This window comes from Onychomys torridus, chromosome 7 (genome assembly GCF_903995425.1).
Source record: "Onychomys torridus chromosome 7, mOncTor1.1, whole genome shotgun sequence".
Taxonomy (NCBI): Eukaryota; Metazoa; Chordata; class Mammalia; order Rodentia; family Cricetidae; genus Onychomys; species Onychomys torridus.
Genome location: NC_050449.1, coordinates 89,104,477 through 89,128,474, shown reverse-complemented (window position 1 = coordinate 89,128,474; position 23,998 = coordinate 89,104,477). Strand labels below are relative to the sequence as shown.

Below are 23,998 nucleotides of genomic sequence, written 5' to 3'. Positions count from 1 at the left end.
CACAGGCTGAGCAGGCTCCCTCTCCACAGGCACACATTTTACACCAAGCTGATAGATACATCAGGGTTCTGAGCGCCTGGCAGTGGCTCTCCTTACGAAGCTGTACATCTGTATAGGAATTTGGCCTTCAGCCCTCATCCCTGGCATGTTGGTTCAGGTTTTACCCATTGCTTCTTTCTGGTGTGTGGAATTTGGGAGAAAGAAATGAGAGCCAGTGTGATCAGTATCTGTATCGTCAGGACAGAGACTCAACTTTCAAAGGCATTTATTTACATTTGTGAAAATTTTTTATAAATGAAAAATCATATCCCATTCATGTTCATGAGTGGGATCAAGGCATTATACTCAAAAACAACAATGGATGGTAATTGTAAATCAATGACTTGATTGTACTTGACAGTCTGGTAGGCATTCATTTATTCACTCATTCATTCATGAACATGTAGATGGAGTTTTGGTCAGGACCACTGGCTCCAAAATAAATGTACAAAGACTTATTATTAATTATAAATGCTCGACCAATAGTTTAGGCTTGTTACTAGCTAACTCTTACATTTTCAATTAACTCACTTATTTTTTCTTTTGGAGCTGAGGATCGAACCCAGGGCCTTATGCTTGCTAGGCAAGCGCTCTACCACTGAGCTAAATCCCTAACCCCTAACTCACATTTTTATCTATGCTTTGCCATGTACATAGCTTGGTACCTTTTCTCAGTATAGCACATTCGTCTTGCTTCTCTCTGTGTCTGCTCACTATTCCTCTGACTCTGCCCTTCCTCTGCCCAGCATGAACATTCACGATTCTGCCATGTGCCACATACACATTACATGTGTTCTAGTATATTGGTGCCATTCTGTTATTCTTGACAACTGTCACCTGCTATCAAGGCTATGCTCTGGGTGCAAAGACAAAATTTAGATAAGTTATTTATTCCAAATAAAAATAAAGGGCTGGAGAGACAGCTCAGTGGCTAAGAGCATTAGCTGCTCTTCCAGAGGTCCTGAGTTCAATCCCCAGCAACCACATGGTGGCTCACAACCATCTGTAATGAAATCTGGATACCTGCAGACAGAATACTGTATACATACTAAATAAATAAGTATTTTAAAAAAGGTGGGCCAGTTTTCATCTTTAAGCTCAAGTAAAATCTATTTCATCTAACTATCCAGTAGATTAGAGTCATAGATAAAGAAACTGATTAAACTTTATGTATGTGCACATGTGCTCATGGTATATTTAGATCCTATAGATCCCCAGCACACACACCAGTGCTTGGTGCACAGAAGCAGCTCAGAGATACCTGCTGAATGAGTTTGAGTATAAGGGAACGTTGTCTAACCCTGAGGTTAAGCTCTCAAGCTAGCATGGGGAGCAGATTAGTTAAAGCGCCCTTTAAAATCCCTTAAATTGCCTTCATGACACAATGTAGAGACATGTTCTCTCAAGTTCCACATTGTCTTACCTGGCTTTGTGTAGTGGGGAGAAGGAAGAAGAGAGAGAACAATCTAGGGTCTCTGTTGTAAAAAATGAAGCAGAACCCAATGTAAAACCAGGACTTCCGAAATCACATAAATATATTCGCTGATATATGTTGCAAAATAAATTTTCTGCAAATCCAGTATGTGCAAACTCTATTAAAAAAAAATCTGTTTAGCTGGTAATAAATAGGGGCTCTATCATCTAAAAGTAATGCCAACACTCTTTTTTTCTTGCAGGAACCAGGAAAAAGGCTAACCAATTGATGGAAGCCGGCCCTTGGGTAGTGACGCTGCATTTGGCCGATAACAGCATTGATGGGACAGGAAAAGAGGGGGAGCAATTGCTGGAACTCACTCGAACCCTAACCTGGTGGGGAACAGTAAGAGCTTTGGACTCACTCCCTCTCTAAAACTAAAGTGCCGAAGTTAAACCACATGCCTTTTACAACCTCTTAGCAATTCTTGTTTGGCTTCCTAGCTCAGAGAGGGACACTTGCCAGTCCTAGCCTCGGCACTTGGGCCCCTCAGAAACCTCACAAGGAGCCTCATATTAAAAGGGTGGCAGCTGAAGCAGTAGAGGAGGCAAGAGTTAGACCATCCTTGCAATTAAGGTCAGGAGATAACTCAAAACCTGATCGATGTCACCTGAGGAGGAAGGGCAGCCTGCTTGGAGCGCACATTCTTGTGCTCGGTTAGAAAGCTCTCCACCCTGGACCCCTAAAAAAGAAATATGGAACTATAATTCTCAGAAGCTTCTAGAAAACAGTGTTTCCTTGTCATGCTTGTTTTGACAACCTGAGGCATCCCCCATCCATCTCTGTTGAACCTGCACCTTAAGCTGACCAAGCCGTTGGCAGGTTTTACAACCACTCAGGAACTAACCCCAAGATCAAAAAGGGCTCTGCACAGCACTGTCTCATGGCCAAGGCCACAGCACCACCAGCGGCCAAGAGCACTGGGCACAGCTGAGGTCTGAGGTCTGAGGCCTGAAGGCATGTTGGGTAGCAATTTATTATCTGGGCAGAGAAAACTCCTTCCTTATTGTTCTTCCTTATTCAAGAGAGATGGGAAGGCTTCCCAGCTGGCAATCGATGCTGCCCTTCCCCGGATAATTACATCAATAACTTCTTTTCAGCATCTTGTTGAACTTAATATATTGCTGGTGTAACTGCTAAAAGCATGTTTAGGACTTTTGTGTTTACATCCACGAGCTACACGGATCCGTACTTTCTTTCTTTGTAACATCTTTGCCTGCTTGGGATCAGAGCCTGTCTGGCCTTACAGAACTACTTAGGAAATGTCCCCTCCCATCCTGATTGATGACACAACTTCCGTGGCATTATGATGACAGTGTCCTTTAATTTGCTAGATTCATCGGTGAAGCCCTTGATACCTGGAGCTTTCCTAACAAGGGTTTCTGTGTTTTTATACAAGTCTCACTGTGCCGCTCCTGCTGGTCTCAGACTCATGACCTTCCTCCCTCAGCCTCCTGAACACAGTGGTTGTAGGTAAGTGCCATCACACTTAGCAAGGAAAGATTTTAATCAAAACTCATCTTTCAAAGCAGTACATATGGGTTGGGGATTTAGCTCAGGGGTAGAGCGCTTGCCTAGCAAGCACAAGGCCCTGGGTTCGATCCTCAGCTGAAAAAAAAAAAGCAGTACATATTAGGTTGGTCTACAGTTTACCTGGAACACAGGCCCTGGGTTCAACCCCCTACACAGAAACAAACGTGTCGAATAAGAATAAGGCTCTATCTAGCCAGGTGGTGGTACATGCCTTTAATCCCAGCACTCAAGAGGTAGAGGCAGGTGGATCTCTGAGTTCAACCAGCCTGGTCTACAGAGTGAGTTCTAGGACAGGCTTCAAAGCTATACAAAGAAACCCTGTTTTGAAAACAAAACAAAACAAAAACAAAAAGAATAAGGCTTTTCTGGCTTCGAGGGGGTTTGCCTGACATATTCTAGTTTTCTTCTTTCAAAGAATGTGTTTGTATACATTTTCAAATTTATTAGAATAAAGTTATTCATATTTCTTTATTGTCCTTTTAGAAACTGTAGAAGCTGTAGAGACCTCATCTCTTCCATTGACCTTGAACATTCCATTTTCTTTCTCCTAAGATTTGGTTAGAAACTTGTCAATGTTACTGATCTCAAAGAATTGGCTCTTGCTTTTCCTTACTTTTTGTTTGTTTGTTTTGTTTTGTTTTTCCAGACTGGGTTTCTCTGTGTAGCTCTGGCTGTCCTGGGGCTTAGTTTGTCCTGGAACTCACAGAGATCCGCCTGCTTCTGCCTCCTGAGTACTGGGATTAACAGTGTGTGCCACCACTGCCCAGCCTAAATTTTCGTTAATCTTACTTCTCATGGGTTCCAACGACCATGGTAATAGTGTCTAACACAGGAGATAGTGACAGGTTAAATAAACCATTTATGCAAAGAGCTAAGCAGTGTTCAGAGAGCTATCTCATCCTTTGTCCAAATTAGGACAGATGAGTGAAGGAAGCACCACCTCTGGCCAGGAGCAAATGAAGTTCCCTCTATGTCCAGGCATCTGGGTTCAGCACTGCGCAGGACACTGAACTGGACCTCAGCCCCACAAAGCCCCTGGGAGGCACTTTTGTAGGACACCCCTTTAGGCCTGGAGGTGGCCCCAGTGGCAGCCAAGGCACAACAAACACACCAGTGAGACTCAGCTCCATGGAAGCCTCCTAGAGCTGACCTGGCTACAGACCGGAGTTACCAAGTCAGTCTCCAGCATGCCTGCCCCAAGCATCCATTTCCTTTATCTTTTGATTCTTTTCAGATTATTTTTAGTTTCTGTGTACAAATGTTTTACCTGCATGTATATCTGTGCACCACATATGTCCTGGTATCCTTGGAGATCAGAGAAAGGGTTAGGTTCTCTGGAACTGGAGTTACAGGCACTTGTGAGCCACCATGTGGGTGCTGGGAACTGAACCTGGGTCCTCTTCAAGAACAGCAGGTCCTCTAACCACTGAGCCATCTCTCCAGCCCCTAGTACCCCCGTTCTTACCCATCTTGTCTGAAGAACATAGACAGATCTGGAAGCTGAAACTGCTCAAGCCCTCCGCAGATGACTTCCTTGACAGCAAGATCTTTGATAAGAGTCTGGCAGGGCTGCATAGGCCTGGCTTCAGATCTGGCTGCTGAATCAGTGGAAAGTGTGTACAGCTGAGCAGCAGAGTCAACATAACCATAAAGGCCGCGAGCACTGACCCTGAGTGAAAGTCCAAGCCTTCTTATGTGATAATGACTCAGCACTGATCTCTTGATAAGCACATCATAATTTACTCCAGAGCGGAGACCATGAATTAACTTTCCTTTAGTTCCTCCTGTACTGAGTGCTAACGTGCACTCGGGAAATAATAGTTCTGTCTTCACCGAAACCTCATAAAACAGGCCACAAAGCTTCTGTCAGGCTAGTTTGCAGATATGGGAAGTTAGACGGGGCAAAGGGGATGATGGCTCAGTGGTTAAGAGCACTGGCTGCTCTTCCAGAGGACCCAGGTTCAATTCCCAGCTCCACATGGCAGCTCACAACTGTCTGTAACTCCAGTTCCAGGGGCTCAACACCCTCGCACAGGCATACGTGCAGATGAAATCACTAGTGTACACAAAATAAAAATAAATAGTTGTTTTTAAAAAAAAAAAAGAAAGAAAGAAAGTTAGACCCATGAGGGCACAGGCTTGCCCATGATCACATGGTCAACGAAAGGGCAGAGCTGACAAGAAACCCAGGTCTTTGCCTCAATGCCACCTCCACACAAGACGCCAGAGACTTCTAAAAACCAGCCAGCAGAACTCTGCCAGGCCAAGGATTCTCAATAACCCACCAAGAAATGAGGAAAATGCAATGGCCACACCACCCTGAACATACCCCGTCTCTGCTGATCTTACTGACTAAGCAGGGTTGGGCCTAGAGTACTGAAGCAGGAGAAGAGTCTAGTGGATTTTGTCCTCATAAAGCTAAATTCATCTGATTTAAAATTTTTAGTCTAAGGCTTGCCTTTTTAAAAAAAAATAATTTATTTTTATTTTTACCTGCATTGGTATTTTGCCTGCATGTATGTCTGTGTGAGGGTGTCAGAAGCCCTGGAACTGGAGTTACAGCAGGTGTGAGCTGCCAGGTGGGTGCTGGGAATTGAACCCAGGTCCTCTAGAAGAGTAGACAGTGCTCTTACCTGCTGAGCCATCTCTCCAGCCCTAAAGCTTTGTGCAGTAGGATTTTCCTTTGGGCTGCAAACTCACAAATAATGACACAGGAGGCTTATTAGTTATGGAAGTTCGGCCTATACCTTAGGCTTGTTCCTAACTGGTTCTTATGACTTAAATTGACCCATTTATATTAATCTACGTTCTATCATGTGGTGTTACCTCTCTTCCGTCTTGCACCTCCTGTTTCCTCTCTGTGTCTCCTGGTGTCTTCTGCACACCTAGATTCCTCTTCCTCTTCCCTTCTCTCCCCCAAATTCCCACCTATACCTCCTGCCTAGCTTTCAGCTTTTTATCACACCAGTCACGGCATATGTCTTCATACAGTGTACAAATATCCCACAACAGCTTGCCTTTCTTAATTTTATGTGAAATTAATCTCAGTACTTGGGAGGCAGAGGCAGGTGGATTTCTTTGAGTTTGAGGCCAGCCTGATCTACATAGCTAGTTCTAGGCCAGCCAGGGCTACATAGAGAGACCCTATCCAAAATAAATAAATAAAATAAAACAAAACAAAATCACCAGGTAAGAGTTACTATTTATTTGACATACTGAAAGTTATCAAGCCCTTGTCAATCTCTCCAAATGTTTTGACATTTTACTGGTATATAAAATATAAAGGACTAAGAAGTCTTACATGTAAAGTTTTTAAAGTAAATGAATGAATGAAAGATTTTTGGCAGTCAGAGCTTGAATCAGCTTTCCTAAGAGAAGCAGAATATTTCAAAGTAGAGGGACATCCAGGTTCAACGAGCCAGGCTCAACACCTTTCCAGTCTCAAGTCAGGTCATTGCAGCCACTTGGGAAGGGCAGGGAGGCTGGAGAGGCCTGAAAAGCAAGGCCATTCCCTGAAACTCTAGGTTGACTTTTGTCGAGGGACCATGAGCTCTGCAAGGCACAAAGCCATTTTGTTTTGTTGTCTCTCTGCAGCCTGATCAAATATTCTGCTCACTTGAGGGAAATTGACCTTGGAAACAACGTCCTGGGAGAAACGGCTGCAGTTGCCATCCTAGATGCGCTGAGAGCCAGGAAGGCAGGTAAAGTTCTGTCCTCTTCTCCCAGGCCCTGGACTAGCCACAGCTGTTTTGTTGTTTTTGTTGGTGGTGTTAAATGACAAATCTGAACTGTGCAAGGAGCAGGGGCATTGTCAAAGGCTAGCCCCCATTGTGTCACCATGCCAAGAGGCTTGGGCAGAGCCCAAGAACTTTCATAATGTCGTGTGTACCCTCTGGTCCTTTAATGACTGATTTCCCCCATATGTCTAGGCTAGTGTCTAGGTAGTTTCTTACCTTCAGCCTCTGAAGTAGCTGGGCTTACAGCCACAGCCTGGCTGGTTTTTGTTTTTGTTTTTTTAATGAATTTTTCTCTATTGCTTTTGCTTTTTCTGTCTTCTCTTTCCTTCCTCCCCCCTTTATTTATTTATTTATTTATTATGTATACAGTGTTCTGCCTGCATGCCAGAAGATCTCATTATAGATGCTTATGAGCCACCGTATGGTTGCTGGGACCAGAACTCAGGACTCTGGAAGAGCAGCCAATGTTCTTAACCTCTGGGCCATCTCTCCAGCCCTTCTCTTTCCTTTTTTATTCTCCAAGAAAGTTTTCTCCTCTTCTCTAGTCTCCACTTAGCCCAACCTAAAGTGATTTGTACAGAAATGGATTATAAAACTGAAGTAATGACTCTTCTAAGACCCAGTTGAGCCAGCCAGGCACTGGAGCCTTTCAAGTCTGAGGATACCCTGGAGACAGAGAGAGAAGAGGGAAAGTGTACTGCTTAATCATTCAAGAGGGGGTTGGCTCCAACTGACAGGCAGCACTGTGTGACTTGTAACCCTTTGAAAATGAGAGAAGCGAGGTCAGTTAGTGGGGACCACCCCTGGCCTCTCCTTTAGTATACTCTTACTGCCTTTACAGGGAGAGCAAACAATGTCATTTTAAATATGGCTCCATGTCAAACAGATATGAAAATGAAACTCTGGTGAGGAGAGTGAGGGCTGTGTTCTGGGGCAGGTTGAGGGGGGAATTCACTGGCGGCAGCACCCTGCTCTCCTCATTTCTTCAGGTTGCATTTTCCCTTTGCTGGCAGTGTTTTAAAGAGAAGTACCGGGCTGTTGTGGTCTGCTGCATTGTTCCATTCCAAACTAAAGTCATGCATGTTTAATGACCAATTAAACGACTCTAAGAGTTTATTCAATTATCCTTTTCTTTGAGAGAAAGAAAACAGAACACCCACTTCTTGTTCCGTTAGAGTTGAGATGAAGTTCAGCCGGATTATTCTGTTAACACTAACTCTAAGTGCCGTAAGCAGAAGGCAGGTCATGACTGTCCTTTGGTTTTCCTGGGGCCGTAAGCCGCTTCTCACTCTACCTGACAGACACCATGACTGAGCTGCAGGCAATCTCCTCTCCCCCCCATTACTGCAGGGAAGTAATGAGAGCCAGCCTCTAGTGACTTGATGGGAAATAATTTCCACCCAGTACCTATCTGGAATGGAAAATGTCTTGCCTGCTTAGTAAATGGCTCAATTTACATAAATGAGAAGCTAATTATGGAGTGCCCACCTGAAAATGCAAGTAACTCATTTCAACAGCATTAAAAGGCAATCTAAGGCTCAAGCCATCAGCGATTTTGAAATTGAGTCTAAGTGTGCATTCATGAATAGTCTTAATGCATTTATTTCATGAGCTGGGATCATTATGGGCTGGTTCTGACAGAGCACTTTAATTAGGCTCGTAGTTTGAATACCAGTGAAGAGTCCTCAGAAAAGGGTGAGCTGCTTGGATTTCACAGGATGAATCACTTAGCCCTAAAGGCGTCGTTTTAAACCTTAAAACCATTAGAAACATCACTGATGATAAAACTAATGTTCTTTTAGTGTTTGTATCATTTGCCAGCCAACAAGAGAATTTCTAATTCTCCCTTCATGAAATCACACTAACGTTCTTGTCTGCTAAAGAGGGAGTTTGGTTCGCCTTGTCTCTCTCCCCATTTTCTTCTCCTCTTCCTTTTTTGTTTTGTTGTTTGTTTTTGAGACAGGGTCTCTATAGCCCAGGGTGACCTTGGCTGGTGATGTAACCAAGGCTAGTCCTGCGGCCTCCAGAGTCCTAGGATTGCAGAGTATCAGGGAGTTCATGAGCTAACTGCAGTCATTCCTACCAGGCTCTTAGGCCTGAGAGCGCCCCTCTCCACAGTCTGAGCCATTCTGCTAATTTATGCTCTTTGCTCAGGTAAACTACCACCCTTAAAAGTCACGGTCACTCCCCGGATCTCTTCGGACACCTTCACATCTATTTGGAAACATAGCAAGAAATCTAATAAAACCAGTAAAAAGAAGAAAAAGGTAAATTCTTTACCGTCTGTACGGCTGAGTAGCAGCCGCCAGGGGGCGCTGTATGGATGAGGCGTGCACCTCAGTGGAGATAGATGGAGCCTTCGGCGCCAGAGTTTAGGGTCTTCTAGCTCACCCCCCCTCCTCAACTGTCGTCAGAGGGACGGTGGTTATACCAAGAGGCGAGCAGTAAGACCACAACATCATCTCTCAGAGATTAGTGGACACTGCCTCCGCCTTCAACCCCTCTTCCCTGCCACATGCGTGTTCCTGTGGGCCCGCTGTGCATCTGCCAAGATCTTTGTCTCCACTCCTAGGCGCCTGTGCTGTCTTTTGGGGGGTAATGATTTACATGCTCTCATCCTCCACTACGTAAAGTCGATTTAAAAAAAAAAAAATGGGGCAAATATTTAATGGCACAGGCGGGGGGGGGGGGGGGGGCGAGGCGGGGGGGGGGCGGGAGGAGAACATGTTAGGAAACAAAGTGATTTTAAGTAATAGGTAGTAGACGAGTTTTGAAACAAAAATTAAGAACTATACACACGCATTTAAAAACCTAGGCTGCTGTATACCAAATTATCAGCAACATTAGTACCATCCAGTGAGGGAATAGTCTGCCCTGTGTGCTTGTGTGTGTGTTATAATTTTTTATTTGTTTGTATATTTATTGAGACTGGGTCTTACCCTGTACATCAGACTGGCCTTGAACTTGTGGCATTCCTTCTGTCTCCTCCCAACTGCTGAGAATATAGGCATCACTACTGTGTCTGTTGCTTGTTTTGTTGTCCTCTTTCTGTATTTTTAAAACACAAATATTTCTGACTCAAACAGGTTGGACATGGTTGCTCATAATTGTAGCTGAAAGTTTTCCCGTGTCCTGCCCGGTCCACAGCCACTCAGATCCAAGTAAACACACAGAGGCTTATATTAATTAAAACTGCTCGGCCACTGGCTCAGGTCTACGACTGACTAGCTCTTACACTTAAACTCAGCCCATTTCTGTTAATCTATATGTCACCACGTGTTCTGTGGCTTTACTTGTGTGCCACTACATGCTGCTCCCTGGACAGCAGGCTGGCATCTCCTCATTCAGCCTTCCTCTTCCCAGAATTCTCCTCTCTGCTTATCCCGCCTATACTTCCTGCCTGGCTAACTGACCAATCAGCATTTTATTAAACCAGTGTACAAAAGCATTACCCCACATCACATAACATCATCCTAATAACAACACTCGAGAGGCTGAGGCAAGAGAATCACCACAGGTTCAAGGCCAGTCCAGGCTACCTATCAGGTTCCAGATCAATTCAGTATACAGTGTGAGTGTGCCTCAGAAAGAAAAACAAAAATATTCAGTCATAAAGAGAAAGGGAGGGAGAAGGAGACTTGGAGAGATGCTAGATGCCCAGAGTGGAAATCCAATAAGCCAAACCACAGACCAGCAGTCAGGTCAGAAAGCCAAAAGCAGTGTGGGCAGGCGTGGTGGTCAAGCATGGGGTGGAATGCCACAGACGCAGCTGCTTTCTGTGCTTTTGATGTCCTCTAAGCAATCACCTTTATTGGGCCTGAACAAAGAGCTGGCACAGTAGTAAAATGTTGAATTGCTGCAGAGTGTAACTGTTTGCAGCTGTGTCCCATGTTCCCCCCCATCCCCCCCCCCCCCCCCCTCCCCAAAGCTGCAGGAAACTGCAATCTTACAACCTATGGCTGTGTTTTCTGACCTCTGGTCATTTTCGAGACTCACTGCGTGTGTGTGTTTTGGTATTTTGTCTCATGGGTCTGGATCCAGGAATGGTCATTATTCTTCATAAAGAAACTTTATGTCTAATGTATGTTGTATAATGTCAGGTTTTCAGGTCTCTGATGATATGCTTCTAAGTGCTCTGCAGTAACAAAAGGACCCCCCCAATCAAAAACACCCTGTAATCAATTAAAACGAATATCACCCCCTTCTCTCTCTTCTTTCTTTCTTTCCTTCCTTCCTTCTCTCTTTCCTTTTTTGTTTTTCCCCAGCTCACAGAAATCCACCAGCCCTTGCTTCCCTTGTCCTGGGATTAAAGGTGTAAATTTCACTCTGACCTGTCTCTTTCTTAGTTGGTTTTTGCTGAGTTTCTAGAGAACACAACATTCCCCAGGAGACTTACATACAGTCTCAGTTCTGTTCTTCCACAGGATTAAGATTGCCAGCACTTTATTCAAGTAATAAAGGCATTCAACTTTATCCCTGGGTGAAGCCTGGATTCATCCTCAAAGAACCAAAGAACCAAAAAGGATCATTGGTTTTATTGTTTTGTTTTGTTTTTGTCTTTTGGGGTTATTGTTTTGGGGTTTTTTGTTTGTTTGTTTGTTTGGTTGGTTGGTTGGTTGATTTTTCCTAGACAGAGTCCTGGCTTTGTAGACCATGCTGGCCTTGAATTCACAGAGTTCTGCCTGCCTCTGCCTGTGCTGGGATTAAAGGTGTGTGCCACTACACCTGGCTGTCTCATTGTTTTAAAACCAGACAGAGAGACAACTCCATTGGTAAATAGTTGTACAAGTGTCAAAACCTGAGTTTGGCCTCCAATGTCCATGTAGAAAGCTGGACTTGGTGTCACTTATAATCCCAGAGCTAGGGAGATGGAGACAGCAGATCCCTGGGGCTCCCTGGCCAGGCAGCCTAGCCTAATTAGCAAGCAAGCCAACAAACAAACAAGTTAATAACTGAATGAATGAATGAATGAATGAATGAATGAATGGGGTTGGGGATGTGAGGACAAAGGGTAGGAGAAAATATGGGGAGAAATACCTAACAGTAAAGTAAAGCCTTTTTGGAAAAGTCATATAAAAACCTGCTAGAAGTTTCCTAAAATATACATGCACATACACAGAGTTCAAGTGGAAGTATCCTATAGTGGGCCAACAATGCCCCTACTGGACAACACAAGCCAATAAACAAAAAGCCTGGTGCCAGACGTGGGTTACTTCTTTTGGAGTTGTTAGCCAGTGAAGTCCCACAGACCCTCAGAATTACAGACTATTGACAATGTTCTTGGTTGCCCCCCAGAACTTGATCGTAAGCCCCTGTTGCTGAAGGCACCACATGTGTGAGTCCTTAGAGCATGGAGAAATCAAGCTGGTACTGACCTGGAGGCTTCGTCCCTACTGGCTAGTTCTTAAAATGCTAGATGGTGCTATGCAGACTATTGGGAGACAAAGTTGTTATACCCAGATTGAGGGGACCCCCAAAAGACCACCACGGAGACCAAAAACTCTGTAAAAGAAAAGAGCCTTTATTCACGCTCAGGCTTGGTCTCTCTGTCCGTCTGACACAGCAGTGAGAGCAGAAGCCCCGAGCCCAGGCGGAGTGGAGTTTTTAATCATATCAGAAGTTGGGCTGAAGGGATTTCCAGGGTTCAGGACCCTGACTGGCTGACGTTTGTCTGGGAGTATCAGCAAAAAGGAGAAATGGGTGTGTGCTAGGCTTAAGGACATCCGGCCATCTTACTTATCTAACCTTATCTAACAGCTGGAGTGATTGGGATGTCGGGTACTTCCCCATCCCTGACCCATTCCTGGGTTGCGTCAGCTTATGGCTTTTCCTAGATCTGGGTATTGCCTACTGGTAAGCCTGTCATGGCAGCTGTGGGTCAAGCTGTTTTGCCCCTCCTCCAACAAAAGTAACCATCACTCTCGCTCAGCTATGAACCCTCCCAGGTACAACAATGGCAAGACACCCTCACTGGTGCAGCTGTGACACAGTGTCATGGTGGTGACTAACCACTTTCCGACTGGGTTTAAGGCCCATTCCACAAGATGAAACCCAGGCCTGGCACCATCACTGGGGCCATGAACCAGTGAATAGGGGGGTCATAGGCCCTTGGGTGGAGCCTACTACTATTATTATGCTAAATGGATGTAGTCTGAAGTTAACTCCCAATAACTTGTTATACTTACAGATTAGTGCATCTCTCAACCCTCATCAGAAAGGCTTCGTAATGCAGAAGAGGGTGATTAACTCAGAGACAACACACCTGGCCAAGGGGCAGAGCATGAGAGACTGTGGGATGCTCAGGCCTAAAGGCGACATCCATATTGTACCATCTCCTCCCCAGGCTCAGTGATCACTGTGGAAGAGAGGTGGAAAGATTGGAAGAGCCAGAGGCAGTGGACCATAAGGAAACTATCTTCCAGGCACAACAGGGAAGCTGCACATATTAACTCCTAACAATGTGACAGCATGCTCAGCACTGTGCAAGCTCAAGCCACACAAAATCCCAGCATGGAGAGAGGAGGTGGGCAGAAAATTCTAGCTGAAGAGCCATTGGCAATCGATGGCTGCTAGGAGAGGGAAAGCCAGTCTTATTTACGAGGGTGGCCCCTGGTAAATGGACCATGCTCCAGTGGATGGTCCCATACTCAATAGTATTTGGACAGCAGAAATTGGATTTGGTAAGTAGGCAGGAAGAATGGACCTGAAAGAAGTTAGGGGAAAGGAATGAACATGACCAAAATGTATTGTATGAAATTCCCCAAACTCTTAAAAAACAAGAACAAAAACAAGAAAACACCAAGGTAGATGGCTCCTGAGGAATTACTGTTGGAATTCCTGGCCACTCCCCCAGATACACTGACAGATTTTCGTATGTTGAATCATCCTTGCATCCCTTGGATGAAACCTACTTGGTCATGATGGAGATAGATATATATATATATATATATATATATATATATATATATATATATATATATATATTATGTATTCTTGGATTTGGTTTGCCAATATTTTGTTGAGTATTTTTGCATCCATGTTCATGAGGGAGATTGGTCTGTAATTCTCTTTCTTTGTTGCATCTTTGTTTGGTTTGGGAATCAGGGTAATTGTAGCTTCATAGAAAGAGTTTGGTAGTGTTCCTTCTGTTTCTATTGTGTGGAATAATTTGAAGAGTATTGGTATTAGTTCTTCTTTGAAAGTCTGGTAGAATTCTGCACTGAAACCATCTGGTCCTGGGCTTTGTTTTTTGGTTGGGAGATACATGACCTTACATTCACTGTCCAGTAGCCAAGCATGGAGGCATAATCATCCTGGTGCTTTATGTCCTACTCAATTCGTGCGCTGTGTGGTCATGTAGTTTGTGCACATACATGGCATTACTACATAAGCCCATATGCGCACGTGCAGGGGAACCCATAAAAAGGGGGTCACAAACTCCTCCTCCTCCTCCTTCTCCTCCTTCCTCTTTTTCTCCTCCTTCCTCTTCTTCTCCTCCTCCTCCTTCTTCTTATCCTCCTCCTCCTTCTTCTTCTCCTCTCTGCACAACCATTTCCATAGACCTAAGCACTACCCTCTGTTCTTCTTCCCCTAATAAACTCTTACAGAGGGTTTTGTCATACCTTGTGGCTTTTCTCGCACTGTAAACAGTGCCTCTTAATAAGTAACACAGCGCCACATAATAGTTAACAATTACAACATAGGTTGGCTTCTGACCTTCACACATGTGCACACATGTTTACCTGGACATACTTCAATATGTATGCACAGAGATAAATAAATGAATAAAGCCAGATGCATATAAAAGTGCTACCTTGATCATTTCTCAAAGATCTTTGCCCTTCTATGATACAGTGTTTTCAGTGGGGTAAGGGGTGCTGTTGGCTACTATTAAAGTCTAAGACACAGTAAACCAGGCAATTTTCTATATTACTGCCATCTGTCCAATGTACTGTCGCTTTTAATAGCAAATTAGCACAGCAATCTATACTGTAAATGTAAAAGTCTCCACATACCAGAAAGGAAAGATACAGTAAGAGTTATATTATCTGGGTGAGTTGATGCACACCTGTAATTAAAGCCTTTGAGAGATGGGGGCAAAAGAATCAGGAACTCAAAGCTAGTCTCAGCTAACATAGCAAGTTTATAGCTAGCATGGCTACATGAGACCCTGCCAAGGTAGAAGAAAGCATGTTTTCAATAAGAAAACTATCTGTTGTCTCTTTGTTTGTTTGCTTGTTTGTGGTTTTTAAGACAGGGTCTCACTGTATATCCCTATCTGGCCTGGAACTCACTAAGTAAAGGAGACTGACCTCAAGCTCACAGAGATCGCCTGCCTCTGCCGCCCAAACTCTAGAATTAAAGGTGGGCTCCACCATGCCCAGCCCTTATTACTTTCTTTTTTTGTTTGTTTGTTTGTGTTTTGTTTTGTTTTGTTTTGTTTTGTTTTGTTTTTTGAGACAGGGTTTCTCTGTAGCTTTGGAGCCTGTCTTGGACTAGCTCTGTAGACCAGGCTGGCCTCGAACTCACAGAGATCCACCTGCCTCTGCCTCCCGAGGGCTGGGATTACAGGCGTGCGCCACCACCACCCGGCCTTATTACTTTCTTAACTCATGATTTCCTGTTCATTATTCCACAGGCAAAAAACTGAATACAGATGCTGTATTTGCAAATGGATGTCACCTATCTCCATGGCCAGACAGACCCATCCAGGAAGACACTGCTCATCATGCACAAATATTTTTCATTGCCATCAATCCCCTTTCAGGTTCTAAAATTGATTAAGACCACTTAGCAGGGCCTATCCTGTCCCACAAATCAGTTTCTTTTTTTCTTTTCTTTTGTTTAAATTTTTTAGAGACAAACAGTTCAGCTCTGGCTATGCTGGAACTAGCTCTGTAGCCCAGGCTGGCCTTGAAATCACAAGGATCCACCTGCCTCTGCCTCCTGAGTGCTGAGACTAAAGGTGTGCACCACCACCGCCCGGCACAAATCAGTTTCTAAACTATGAGTTTCATTCTGTCCCTGCTGCCACTAACTCACCAGGAGGAGGCCAAGGCTTCACTGGTAACATCATGACTAAGGAAGCCATTGCCGCTAGAGACCCTCTTATCCGAAATGGCCTCGAATGGGGAAAGAGCTACCATGCCCATCTTTCTCAGTAATATCCAACTGCGATGAGCCTATGCATGTCAAGGTGGTGGAGGCCCCTTATGCTGGGCACCAACTTAATTGAAGGTTGATAACTTGGGGGTGGGAGGCAAAATAGCTTGACCACACAACTGCCATGATAGGCTCAGAGGCCCAGACACAGCTTCTGTGACAGGCTTACTGGCAGGCAACACCCAGATCCAGGAAAAGCCATAAGCTGACCCCATCCAAGGATCCATGCAGGGATGGGCCAGCATCTAAGGGGAAGTCCAGACATCCCAAAACATTCCAACACTTAGATAAGATTAGATAAGATCAACAGATGTCCCTGAGTCTAGCACACACCTATTTCCCTTTTACAGATACCCCTAGACAAATGTCAGCCAATCAGGGTCCTGAACCCTGGAAATCCCCTCACCCCAACCTCTGCTATGATGAAGACCCCACCCTGCCTGGGCACTGGGCTCTCTGCCCTCATTGCTGCATCTTTGTCCGGACAGAGAGTCCTAGCTCTGAGCTTGAAATAAGGGCTCTTTGCTTTTACATACAAGATTTGGTCTCCATGTGGTCTTTTGGGGGTCCCCACAATCTGGGCAAAACAATAACACCAAGAAGGAGAGAAGGAATAGGCATCTACAAAGCTGATGAATGGGAAAATGCAAAAAGCAGTTGGTTACAATATCGTAATTGGCTAAAGACTGTTGAAACAGGGCCTAACATCACAGACCCTAAAGCATTTCGAACACAGTGTGGTGGTACAGGCCTGTAATCCCAGCAACTGGGAAATGGAGTAAGTTTAAGCCAACCCCAGCTATGTAGAGAGTTCAAGACCGTCCTGGGCTGTAGGAGCTGGTCTCAACAACAACAAAAAAGAAAGGAAGGAGGAAAGGAGGGAGGGAGAGAGGGAGGGAAGAAGGAGAAAGAAACAAAGAGAAAAAAGGAAAAAAAAAATCAAGCTGAGCCTTTTTGGTCTTAGCAGCAAAAGCAAGATAATAGGGGAATGTTCTTGTTTAAAAAACCGAAAGACAAGATAGACATGCTAGCTCATTCCTGTAATCCCAACTCTGGAGAGGCAGAAGCAGGAGGATTGCTGCAAGCCCAAAGCCAGCCTTCTCTACAGTGAGTCCAGGCCAGGCAGGGCTACACACCAAGACCCTATCTCAACTGCAAGCCCCCACAGGAAGAAACACAGAATCAAAACTGGCCCAGGAAGCCCATGCTGGGGAAAGTGATGGGATCACCCGATGCCAGTGGAGGACATGAACATGACAGTAAATATGGCCAGTAGGAATGTCTAGAAACTGTGCCCACGGCTGCCACGGCTGTGCTTAAAATCCTGTCTAATTTTGGCTTTCCAACAACTTGCTTTGTAGACCAGGATGGCCTAGAACTTAGAGACCTGCCTGCCTCTGAATGCTCGGATTAAAGGCATATGCCACCACGGCCAGCTAAGACTGTTAGTCTTAATTGTCAATTTGCTGGGATTTGGAACCATGTGGGAGACAGACCTCTGGACTCATCTATGTGGATGTTGTTAGGATTCTGCCACTCCGCCAGCTGTATGACCGCACATGCGCACTTAAGTAGCTAAGCAAGGGGTCTTACATCTTACAACATCCATGTGTTGCGTGATCACTTAATGCATGCAGCGTGGTAACGAAATCTGCACACGTGTAGCGTAGCTCCCTAAGCCCACATGTGCATGTGCAGGAGAATCCTTAAAAAGCCGGTCACACATTCCTCTCCTCTCTTGTGCTCTCTCCTCCTCCCCCTTCTCCCTGAACGTGTCTTCCACAGGCCTGGTCACTCTCTTCTGTCCCCCCTCCTCCTAATAAAGCTCTGATACTGGGTTTTGTCATGCCTTGTGACCTTTTCTCACAGAATATAAGTGGTGCATTTAAAAACCAACATTTTTGCTTATTATAAAAAAGGCAGGTGAACAGGAACAGGGACATCGTTTCTCCTGAAAACTGCTTCCAGCTGACTTGGTGGGCGTCGGTTGACTCTTGGAGGTAGGGAAGGGGGTTTCTGAGATAGACAGGTGTCCTGGGATTGTCTGCTGCTTTGGGAATTGTCTGAAAAGGTGCTCTCTAGATGGATTCAAGCTAGTTCTGGAACCCACTGACCTGTCCAGGTGGATTCTCTGGAGCTCAGAAAAATTTTTAAACATATTAAGAAGCAGCCATGGGAAAATTAAAATCTTGAGCTGGTGACCATAACATTGTAGTGTTTAGTACTCTGCTTATATTGGTTAGTGTTAGAGAGAGAGATTTGGAACATGCTTTTAATTTTTGCCTAAAATAAGCCTTATCAGAGACAGATTTTTTTTTTTTTCAAGACAGGGTTTCTCTGTGTAGCTTTGTGCCTTTCCTGGATCTCACTCTGTAGACTAGGCTGGCCTCAAACTCACAAAGATCCACCTGGCTCTGCCTCCCGGGTGTGCACCACCACCACCCGGCCGAGACAGATTATTTTAAGGTACCTGTTTCCTTTATTAGTTTAGCATCCAGAAGACACGGGTGATCAATTGCTGAGAGCATTTAACAGTAATAGATTGTTATATTAAAGTCTGTTTTTTTGAAGAGCCCATACACTTTTGGGTCTGGGGGTGTAAATACCTCTGGACTGTTACTATTCCTTACCACCTGGGTATATACTTGATGGTCCTTGGACTCCAGCTCCATGGTGATCCTGTAACAATTAGCTGAGCAGTTAATTAGAAGAGGGAACCAGGAAGAGAAAAGCTTGTGGGTGAGACCTCATTCTTCTGGAATTGGTCACAAGGCAGTGGATCCTGGTGTCCTCTGGAACTTGAGAGAGAGCAGGGCCCTGTCCGTGTCCCTGTGCATGAGGAGGAGAAGCACTGCTGACCAGTCTGGAGTGAGGCACATGGAGGGAGCAATGAAACGAAAGCTCCTACCTTAGCTGGAAATCTTTTCCCACTAGGTACCCCCAAAAGTGCAATTAAGTGGTGGGGTCTGGTGAGGTGGGTAAGGCTGTTCCCCTACCTGGACAATAGAGAAACAAGGAGAGGTGGGACCCCAAAACTCCCTCAGGACTGAGTAAGAGGCTCAGTGTCCAACAAAAAAATGGATCATCCCATGCTGCATCCTGGGTTCCCTGTGAACCCATGGCCAAGCCTAGGAGGTCTCCAAGAAGTCTTCTATGCCACGAGGTACATGAGGGCAGTCAGCTGACCAGTATCCCTCTAGGTGGCACTTTGAACAAGGCTCAAATGTTGGCCTTGAGTGGAGCAGGGCACGCACTAGCCCGTCTGGTCTCTTCTAGCACACATTTAAAACAGGGACCTGGATGCTTATGCAGCCGCTCAGATAGCGTGTACCAGCATTTGGCAATTCTGTTCATGGGCTTTCTCATCTCTCCCATGGTACCTTAAATGCCACAGCTGAACCTTCTGCCTGTGGGGCGAGGAGGCCTTTTCTCCAGATGCTTAAGTTAGCCCTGATGTCAGGATGCTCTGGGAGGCATGAGATGGATTTTATTCCATGTTTTGAATTTTTTTTTTTTTTTGTTAGTTTGTTGGTTTGAGGACAGCTTTAGGAAGACCCGCCAGGAGGCAGGCTGTAAACTGATCTCTTGCTAGAGAACCTTCCAGATTATTATGATCCCAGTGTGAGTCCTGATCCTCAACTCATTTGCATGTGTCCTAGCCTGCTTCCAGACCTGTCTGTGCCTCTCAGGCAGCTTGAGACTGAGGGGAGCCAGAGTGGGCAGGAGCAGCCTGCCCAATACGGAGAGCAGAGCAGAGAGAAGAAAGATAGGCGGAGATTCTTTGGAGTCAGAGATTCCTCAGGTTCAGTTTGCACCTGGGTAGGAGAGAAAGACTCAGAAAGGGAGGGTTCAGAGCTTAGGTAAAAGTGTGGGGGTAAGGTAACTCTTCATTTGCCCATTCGCTGGCAGAAGTTAGATAATTCCCGTGAAATATTGGGGTTCAAGCATCCGTTACTCGGCCATATTTATGTCAAATAGAGATATTTAAGGCATTTCTCAGAGGAGGAGTGGGACCAAGAGGAGGAAGCCGTTATGTCCCGTGACTACAGCTGAGAGAAAAAAAAATAAAAAATTCAAATAACAAACAAGATCCAAGACTCCCATCTTGGGCGTCCACAAGAGTAGGTAATCTGTAGACCAGCATAAATTAGCAGCACAAGTTACCCCAACATTCGTCAAGGGAGGGGCAAGGGCTGGAGGCATATGCAGCGTGAGACACACACACACACACACACACACACACACACACACACACACACACACACACACGGAGTCCAGACAGCATTCAATGCTTCGTCAAGAGAGAATGTGTTGTAAATTCAAGAAACCTCAGTACAGGGTGCCGGACACAGAACGCAGGAGAACCTGCTTCGCCACGGCACCAATGTTGGTTTTAAATAATAAGCGGTGCTATTACGGTTCGAGAAAGGTCACAGGCATGCCAAAACCCAGTATCAGAGCTTTATTAGGAGGAGGGCGGGGACCGAAGAGAGCGTGGCCAGGCCTGTGGAAGAGACACTTGAGGAGAAGGGAGAGATGGGGAGGAGAGAGAAGAGAAAGGAGGAGTCTGTGTCCGGCTTTTTAAGGATTCTCCTGCACATGTGCATGTGGGCTTACAGAGCTATGCCACGCATGTGCAGACTGTGTGACCACACTGCGCACATTACATAATCACACAGTGCACAGATGACGTAAGACGTAAGACCCCTTGCTTAGCAACTGAACTGCACATGTGTGGTCATATAGCTGGAGGAGCGGCAGAATCCTAACAGGTGTTTCTAGAGAGGCTTTTAACTGAGGCATACCCCCTAATAGTGCCGCTCCACATGAGCTAATGGGGGGGTGACAATTATACTCAAACTATCACATTCCACTCCCTGGCCCCCATAAGCTTATAACAATATCATAATGTAAAACCCACTTAGTCCAATTTCAAAAGTCCCAATAGTCTATCACAGTCTAAACAATATTTCAAAGTTCAAAGTCTTCTGAGATTCATACAATCTCTTAACTGTAACCCCCTATAAAATAAATATTAGGGCTGTGGATTTAGCTCAGTGGTAGAGCGCTTGCCTAGCAAGTGCAAGGCCCTAGGTTCGATCCTCAGTTTTAAAAAAATAAAAATAAAAATAAAAAATAATTACATACTTCCAGTAATGGCACAGGATATACATTACCATTCAAATGTTATGCCGAAATCTCAGGGACCCCCAAAAGACCACCATAAGGACATCTTTCCTGTATGTAAAAGCAAAGAGCCTTATTTCAAGCTCGGAGCTTGGACTCTGTCCAGACGAAGATGCAGCAGTGAGGGCAGAGAGCCCAGTGCCCATGCAGGGTGGGGTCTTCATCATAGCAGAGGTTGGGGTGAGAGGATTTCCAGGGTTCAGGATCCTGATTGGCTGACATTTGTCTAGAAGTATCCATAAAAGGGAAATAGGTGAGTGCTAGACTCAGTGACATCTGTTGATCTTATCTAATCTTATCTAAGTGTTGGAATGTTTTGGGATGTCTGGACTTCCCCTTAGATGCTGGCCCATCCCTGCATGGATCCTTGGATGGGGTCAGCTTATGGCTTTTCCTGGATCCAGGTGTTGCCTGTCCCTAGGCCTGTCAGCAAGCCTGTCACAGAAGCTGTGTCTAGGCCCCTAAGCCTGTCATGGCATCTGAGTGGTCAAGCTGTTTTGCACCACCACCCCCCAAAAAAATGTAAAGAAGGGAGTATAATGAGGAAATATTGGACCAAAGCAAGACTGAAAACCAGCTGGCAAACTCCAGACTCTGCATCTTCATGTCTGATGTCAAAACACTGTTGAGACCTCCAACTCCACTCAGCTTTGTTGATTATAACACATTTCTCTCTCTTGAGCTGTTTCCACTCCCTGTTAGCAGCTCTCCTCAGCAGGTATTGTTGTAAATTATTGTGCGTGGGTGGAGGGTGGGGGAGCAAGGGTATATGGAGCATGCAGGGAAACATGTTGGGCAGATGCAGAGGTGGGCTAGGCAGATACATGTCATGTGGGTATAGCAGCAGTGGCAGCCAGTAATTCACAATCCAGATGATGCATCCATGTGGAGAGTTATTATAACAGAGAGATGAAGAGAGAGAAAGATAGAAAAGACAGAGAAGAAGAAGAAGAGAGAGAGAGTTGTCAAAGGTGCTGCACCTCATGGAAGGAAAAGCGGAAGAGAGGGAGAGAGAGGAAAGGGAGGAATATTTCCTTAGAATGAGGCTTTTACATCAGGATGCAGGGCACTGCCAAGGGGATGGGATTTCAAGGGCTGGATCAGGATAGTAACAGGTATCTCATGGCTGGCTTTCTCATCTCCAATATCTTGGGGTCTCCAAGGAAACTACCAACCAAGAGAGGCAGCTGAGGCAAGAGACCCAGAGACTGGTATAGCAAAAATGGCTGAGTTCTATAGGGACCTGGGCTGGGAAGGGAAGGGAAGGGAAGGGAAGGGAAGGGAAGGGAAGGGAAGGGAAGGGGAGCCTAGCCCCTGGGAGGGGGGTGTTTAGGGTAGGGGCAGGGTGAGAAGTGCTGGGGTTCCTTGAGACCTAATAATGGGTGTCCATTCATCTTTCCTAAAAGAAATTCCCTATAGCACCCTGTGGTGGTTAGTTTTTTGTCAACTTGACACAAGGATCATCGTGGAGGAAGGAACATCAATTGAGAAAATGCCTCCATTGATCTGTAGCCAAGTCTGCAGGGCATTTTCTTCACTAACTATTGGTGTAGGAGAGCCCAGACCGCTGTGGCTGGTGCTGCCCCTGGGCAGGTGCTTGTAGCTGAAGCTATCCTGTTCCTGCCCAGCTCCCAAGGCCCTCAGACCCAAGCAAGTAAACACACAAAGACTTATATTACTTATAAACTGTAAGGCTGTGGCAGGCTTCTTGCTAACTGTTCTTATATCTTAAATCAACCCATTTCTATTAATCTATACCTTGCCACATGGCTCGTGGCTTACCAGTATCTTAACATCTTCTCACGGCGGCGGCTGGCAGCGTCTCTCTCCTCAGCCTTCCACTTCCCTGAATTCTCCTCTCTGCTTGTCCTGCCTATACTTCCTGCCTGGCTACTGGCCAATCCATGTTTTATTTATTAACCAATCAGAGCAACACATTTAACATACAGAACTTCCCACAGCACTTCCCCTTTTCTTTTTTTCAAAAGGAAGGTTTTAACTTTCACATAGTAAAATTATAGATAACAAAACAATTATCAAGCAAGAATTACAGTTACAATATTAAAGAAGATATCTTATCTATCTTATATTTGTGAGTCTAAGGTTTCATATCTAACTTATCGCTTATCATAACTGAGGAAATCCTATCTAGTATTCAACTACATCAAAGACCTCAGAAGGATATACTATTACCTGAGAAATGGAAAAAGGATGCAAGAAATTTGGGAGTCTTGCAAGAGTAGACAGAGACAGCTGGCAGCCTGAACAGTCATCCAAAGTTCTTTTGTAAAGTTGGGGCATTTGTCTTCAGCCCACAGGGCTAGAGTCTCTCGGTCACTTCTCTCTGTGTCCTGTAGAATGTCTGGCAGTTTCCTCTGTGAAGCAGGAACCTGAAGGACAATTTTGCCAAGCAAAGTTCAGTGGTCACCTTTCTATGGGTCCTGTATGTCCAGTAGATCAAGCAGTCCAGGCAAGAACAGTTTCTTGCCCAAATGGCTATTTTTGCCAAAGTGAGATAAACTCCATATGGAGTGTCTTTGATGCCCTTCCTCCTCTCTAAAGTAAATCAGTGCTGCCAGGAGCAGACATGTCTCACTGTCCAGAAAGTCTAAATTTTTTTTTTGAGCTGAGGATTGAACCTTGTGTTTGCTAGGCAAGTGCTCTACCACTGAGCTAAATCCTCAATCCCAGAAAGTCTAAATTTTTAAAACATTTTAAATGCCATAGTCTGTAGGTATTTGAAGTGTTTAAAGATTACCTATTTATCTGAAATATATCTATGTATACCTAGAAAACTTAACATGCTACAAGTTTGACTATCATAGACTAATTATTAATATGTATTTCTTTTTTATTTTTTTCTTTT

At 44.9% G+C, this 23,998-nt stretch overlaps 1 protein-coding gene across 2 annotated transcripts in view; it reads left to right on the top strand.

Annotated features, from left to right (window-relative positions):
- LOC118587493 overlaps positions 1-15,713 on the top strand; it is a 41,519-nt gene extending 25,806 nt beyond the window's left edge. For both annotated transcript variants that reach the window (XM_036193506.1, XM_036193505.1), the window contains 4 exons: positions 1,716-1,848; positions 6,641-6,747; positions 8,938-9,050; positions 15,422-15,713. In XM_036193506.1, coding sequence (XP_036049399.1) covers positions 1,716-1,848; positions 6,641-6,747; positions 8,938-9,050; positions 15,422-15,433 — 365 coding nt within the window. In that variant the 3' untranslated portion in view covers positions 15,434-15,713. The remainder of the gene's footprint in view (positions 1-1,715; positions 1,849-6,640; positions 6,748-8,937; positions 9,051-15,421) is intronic.
- Positions 15,714-23,998: the final 8,285 nt, after the last annotated feature.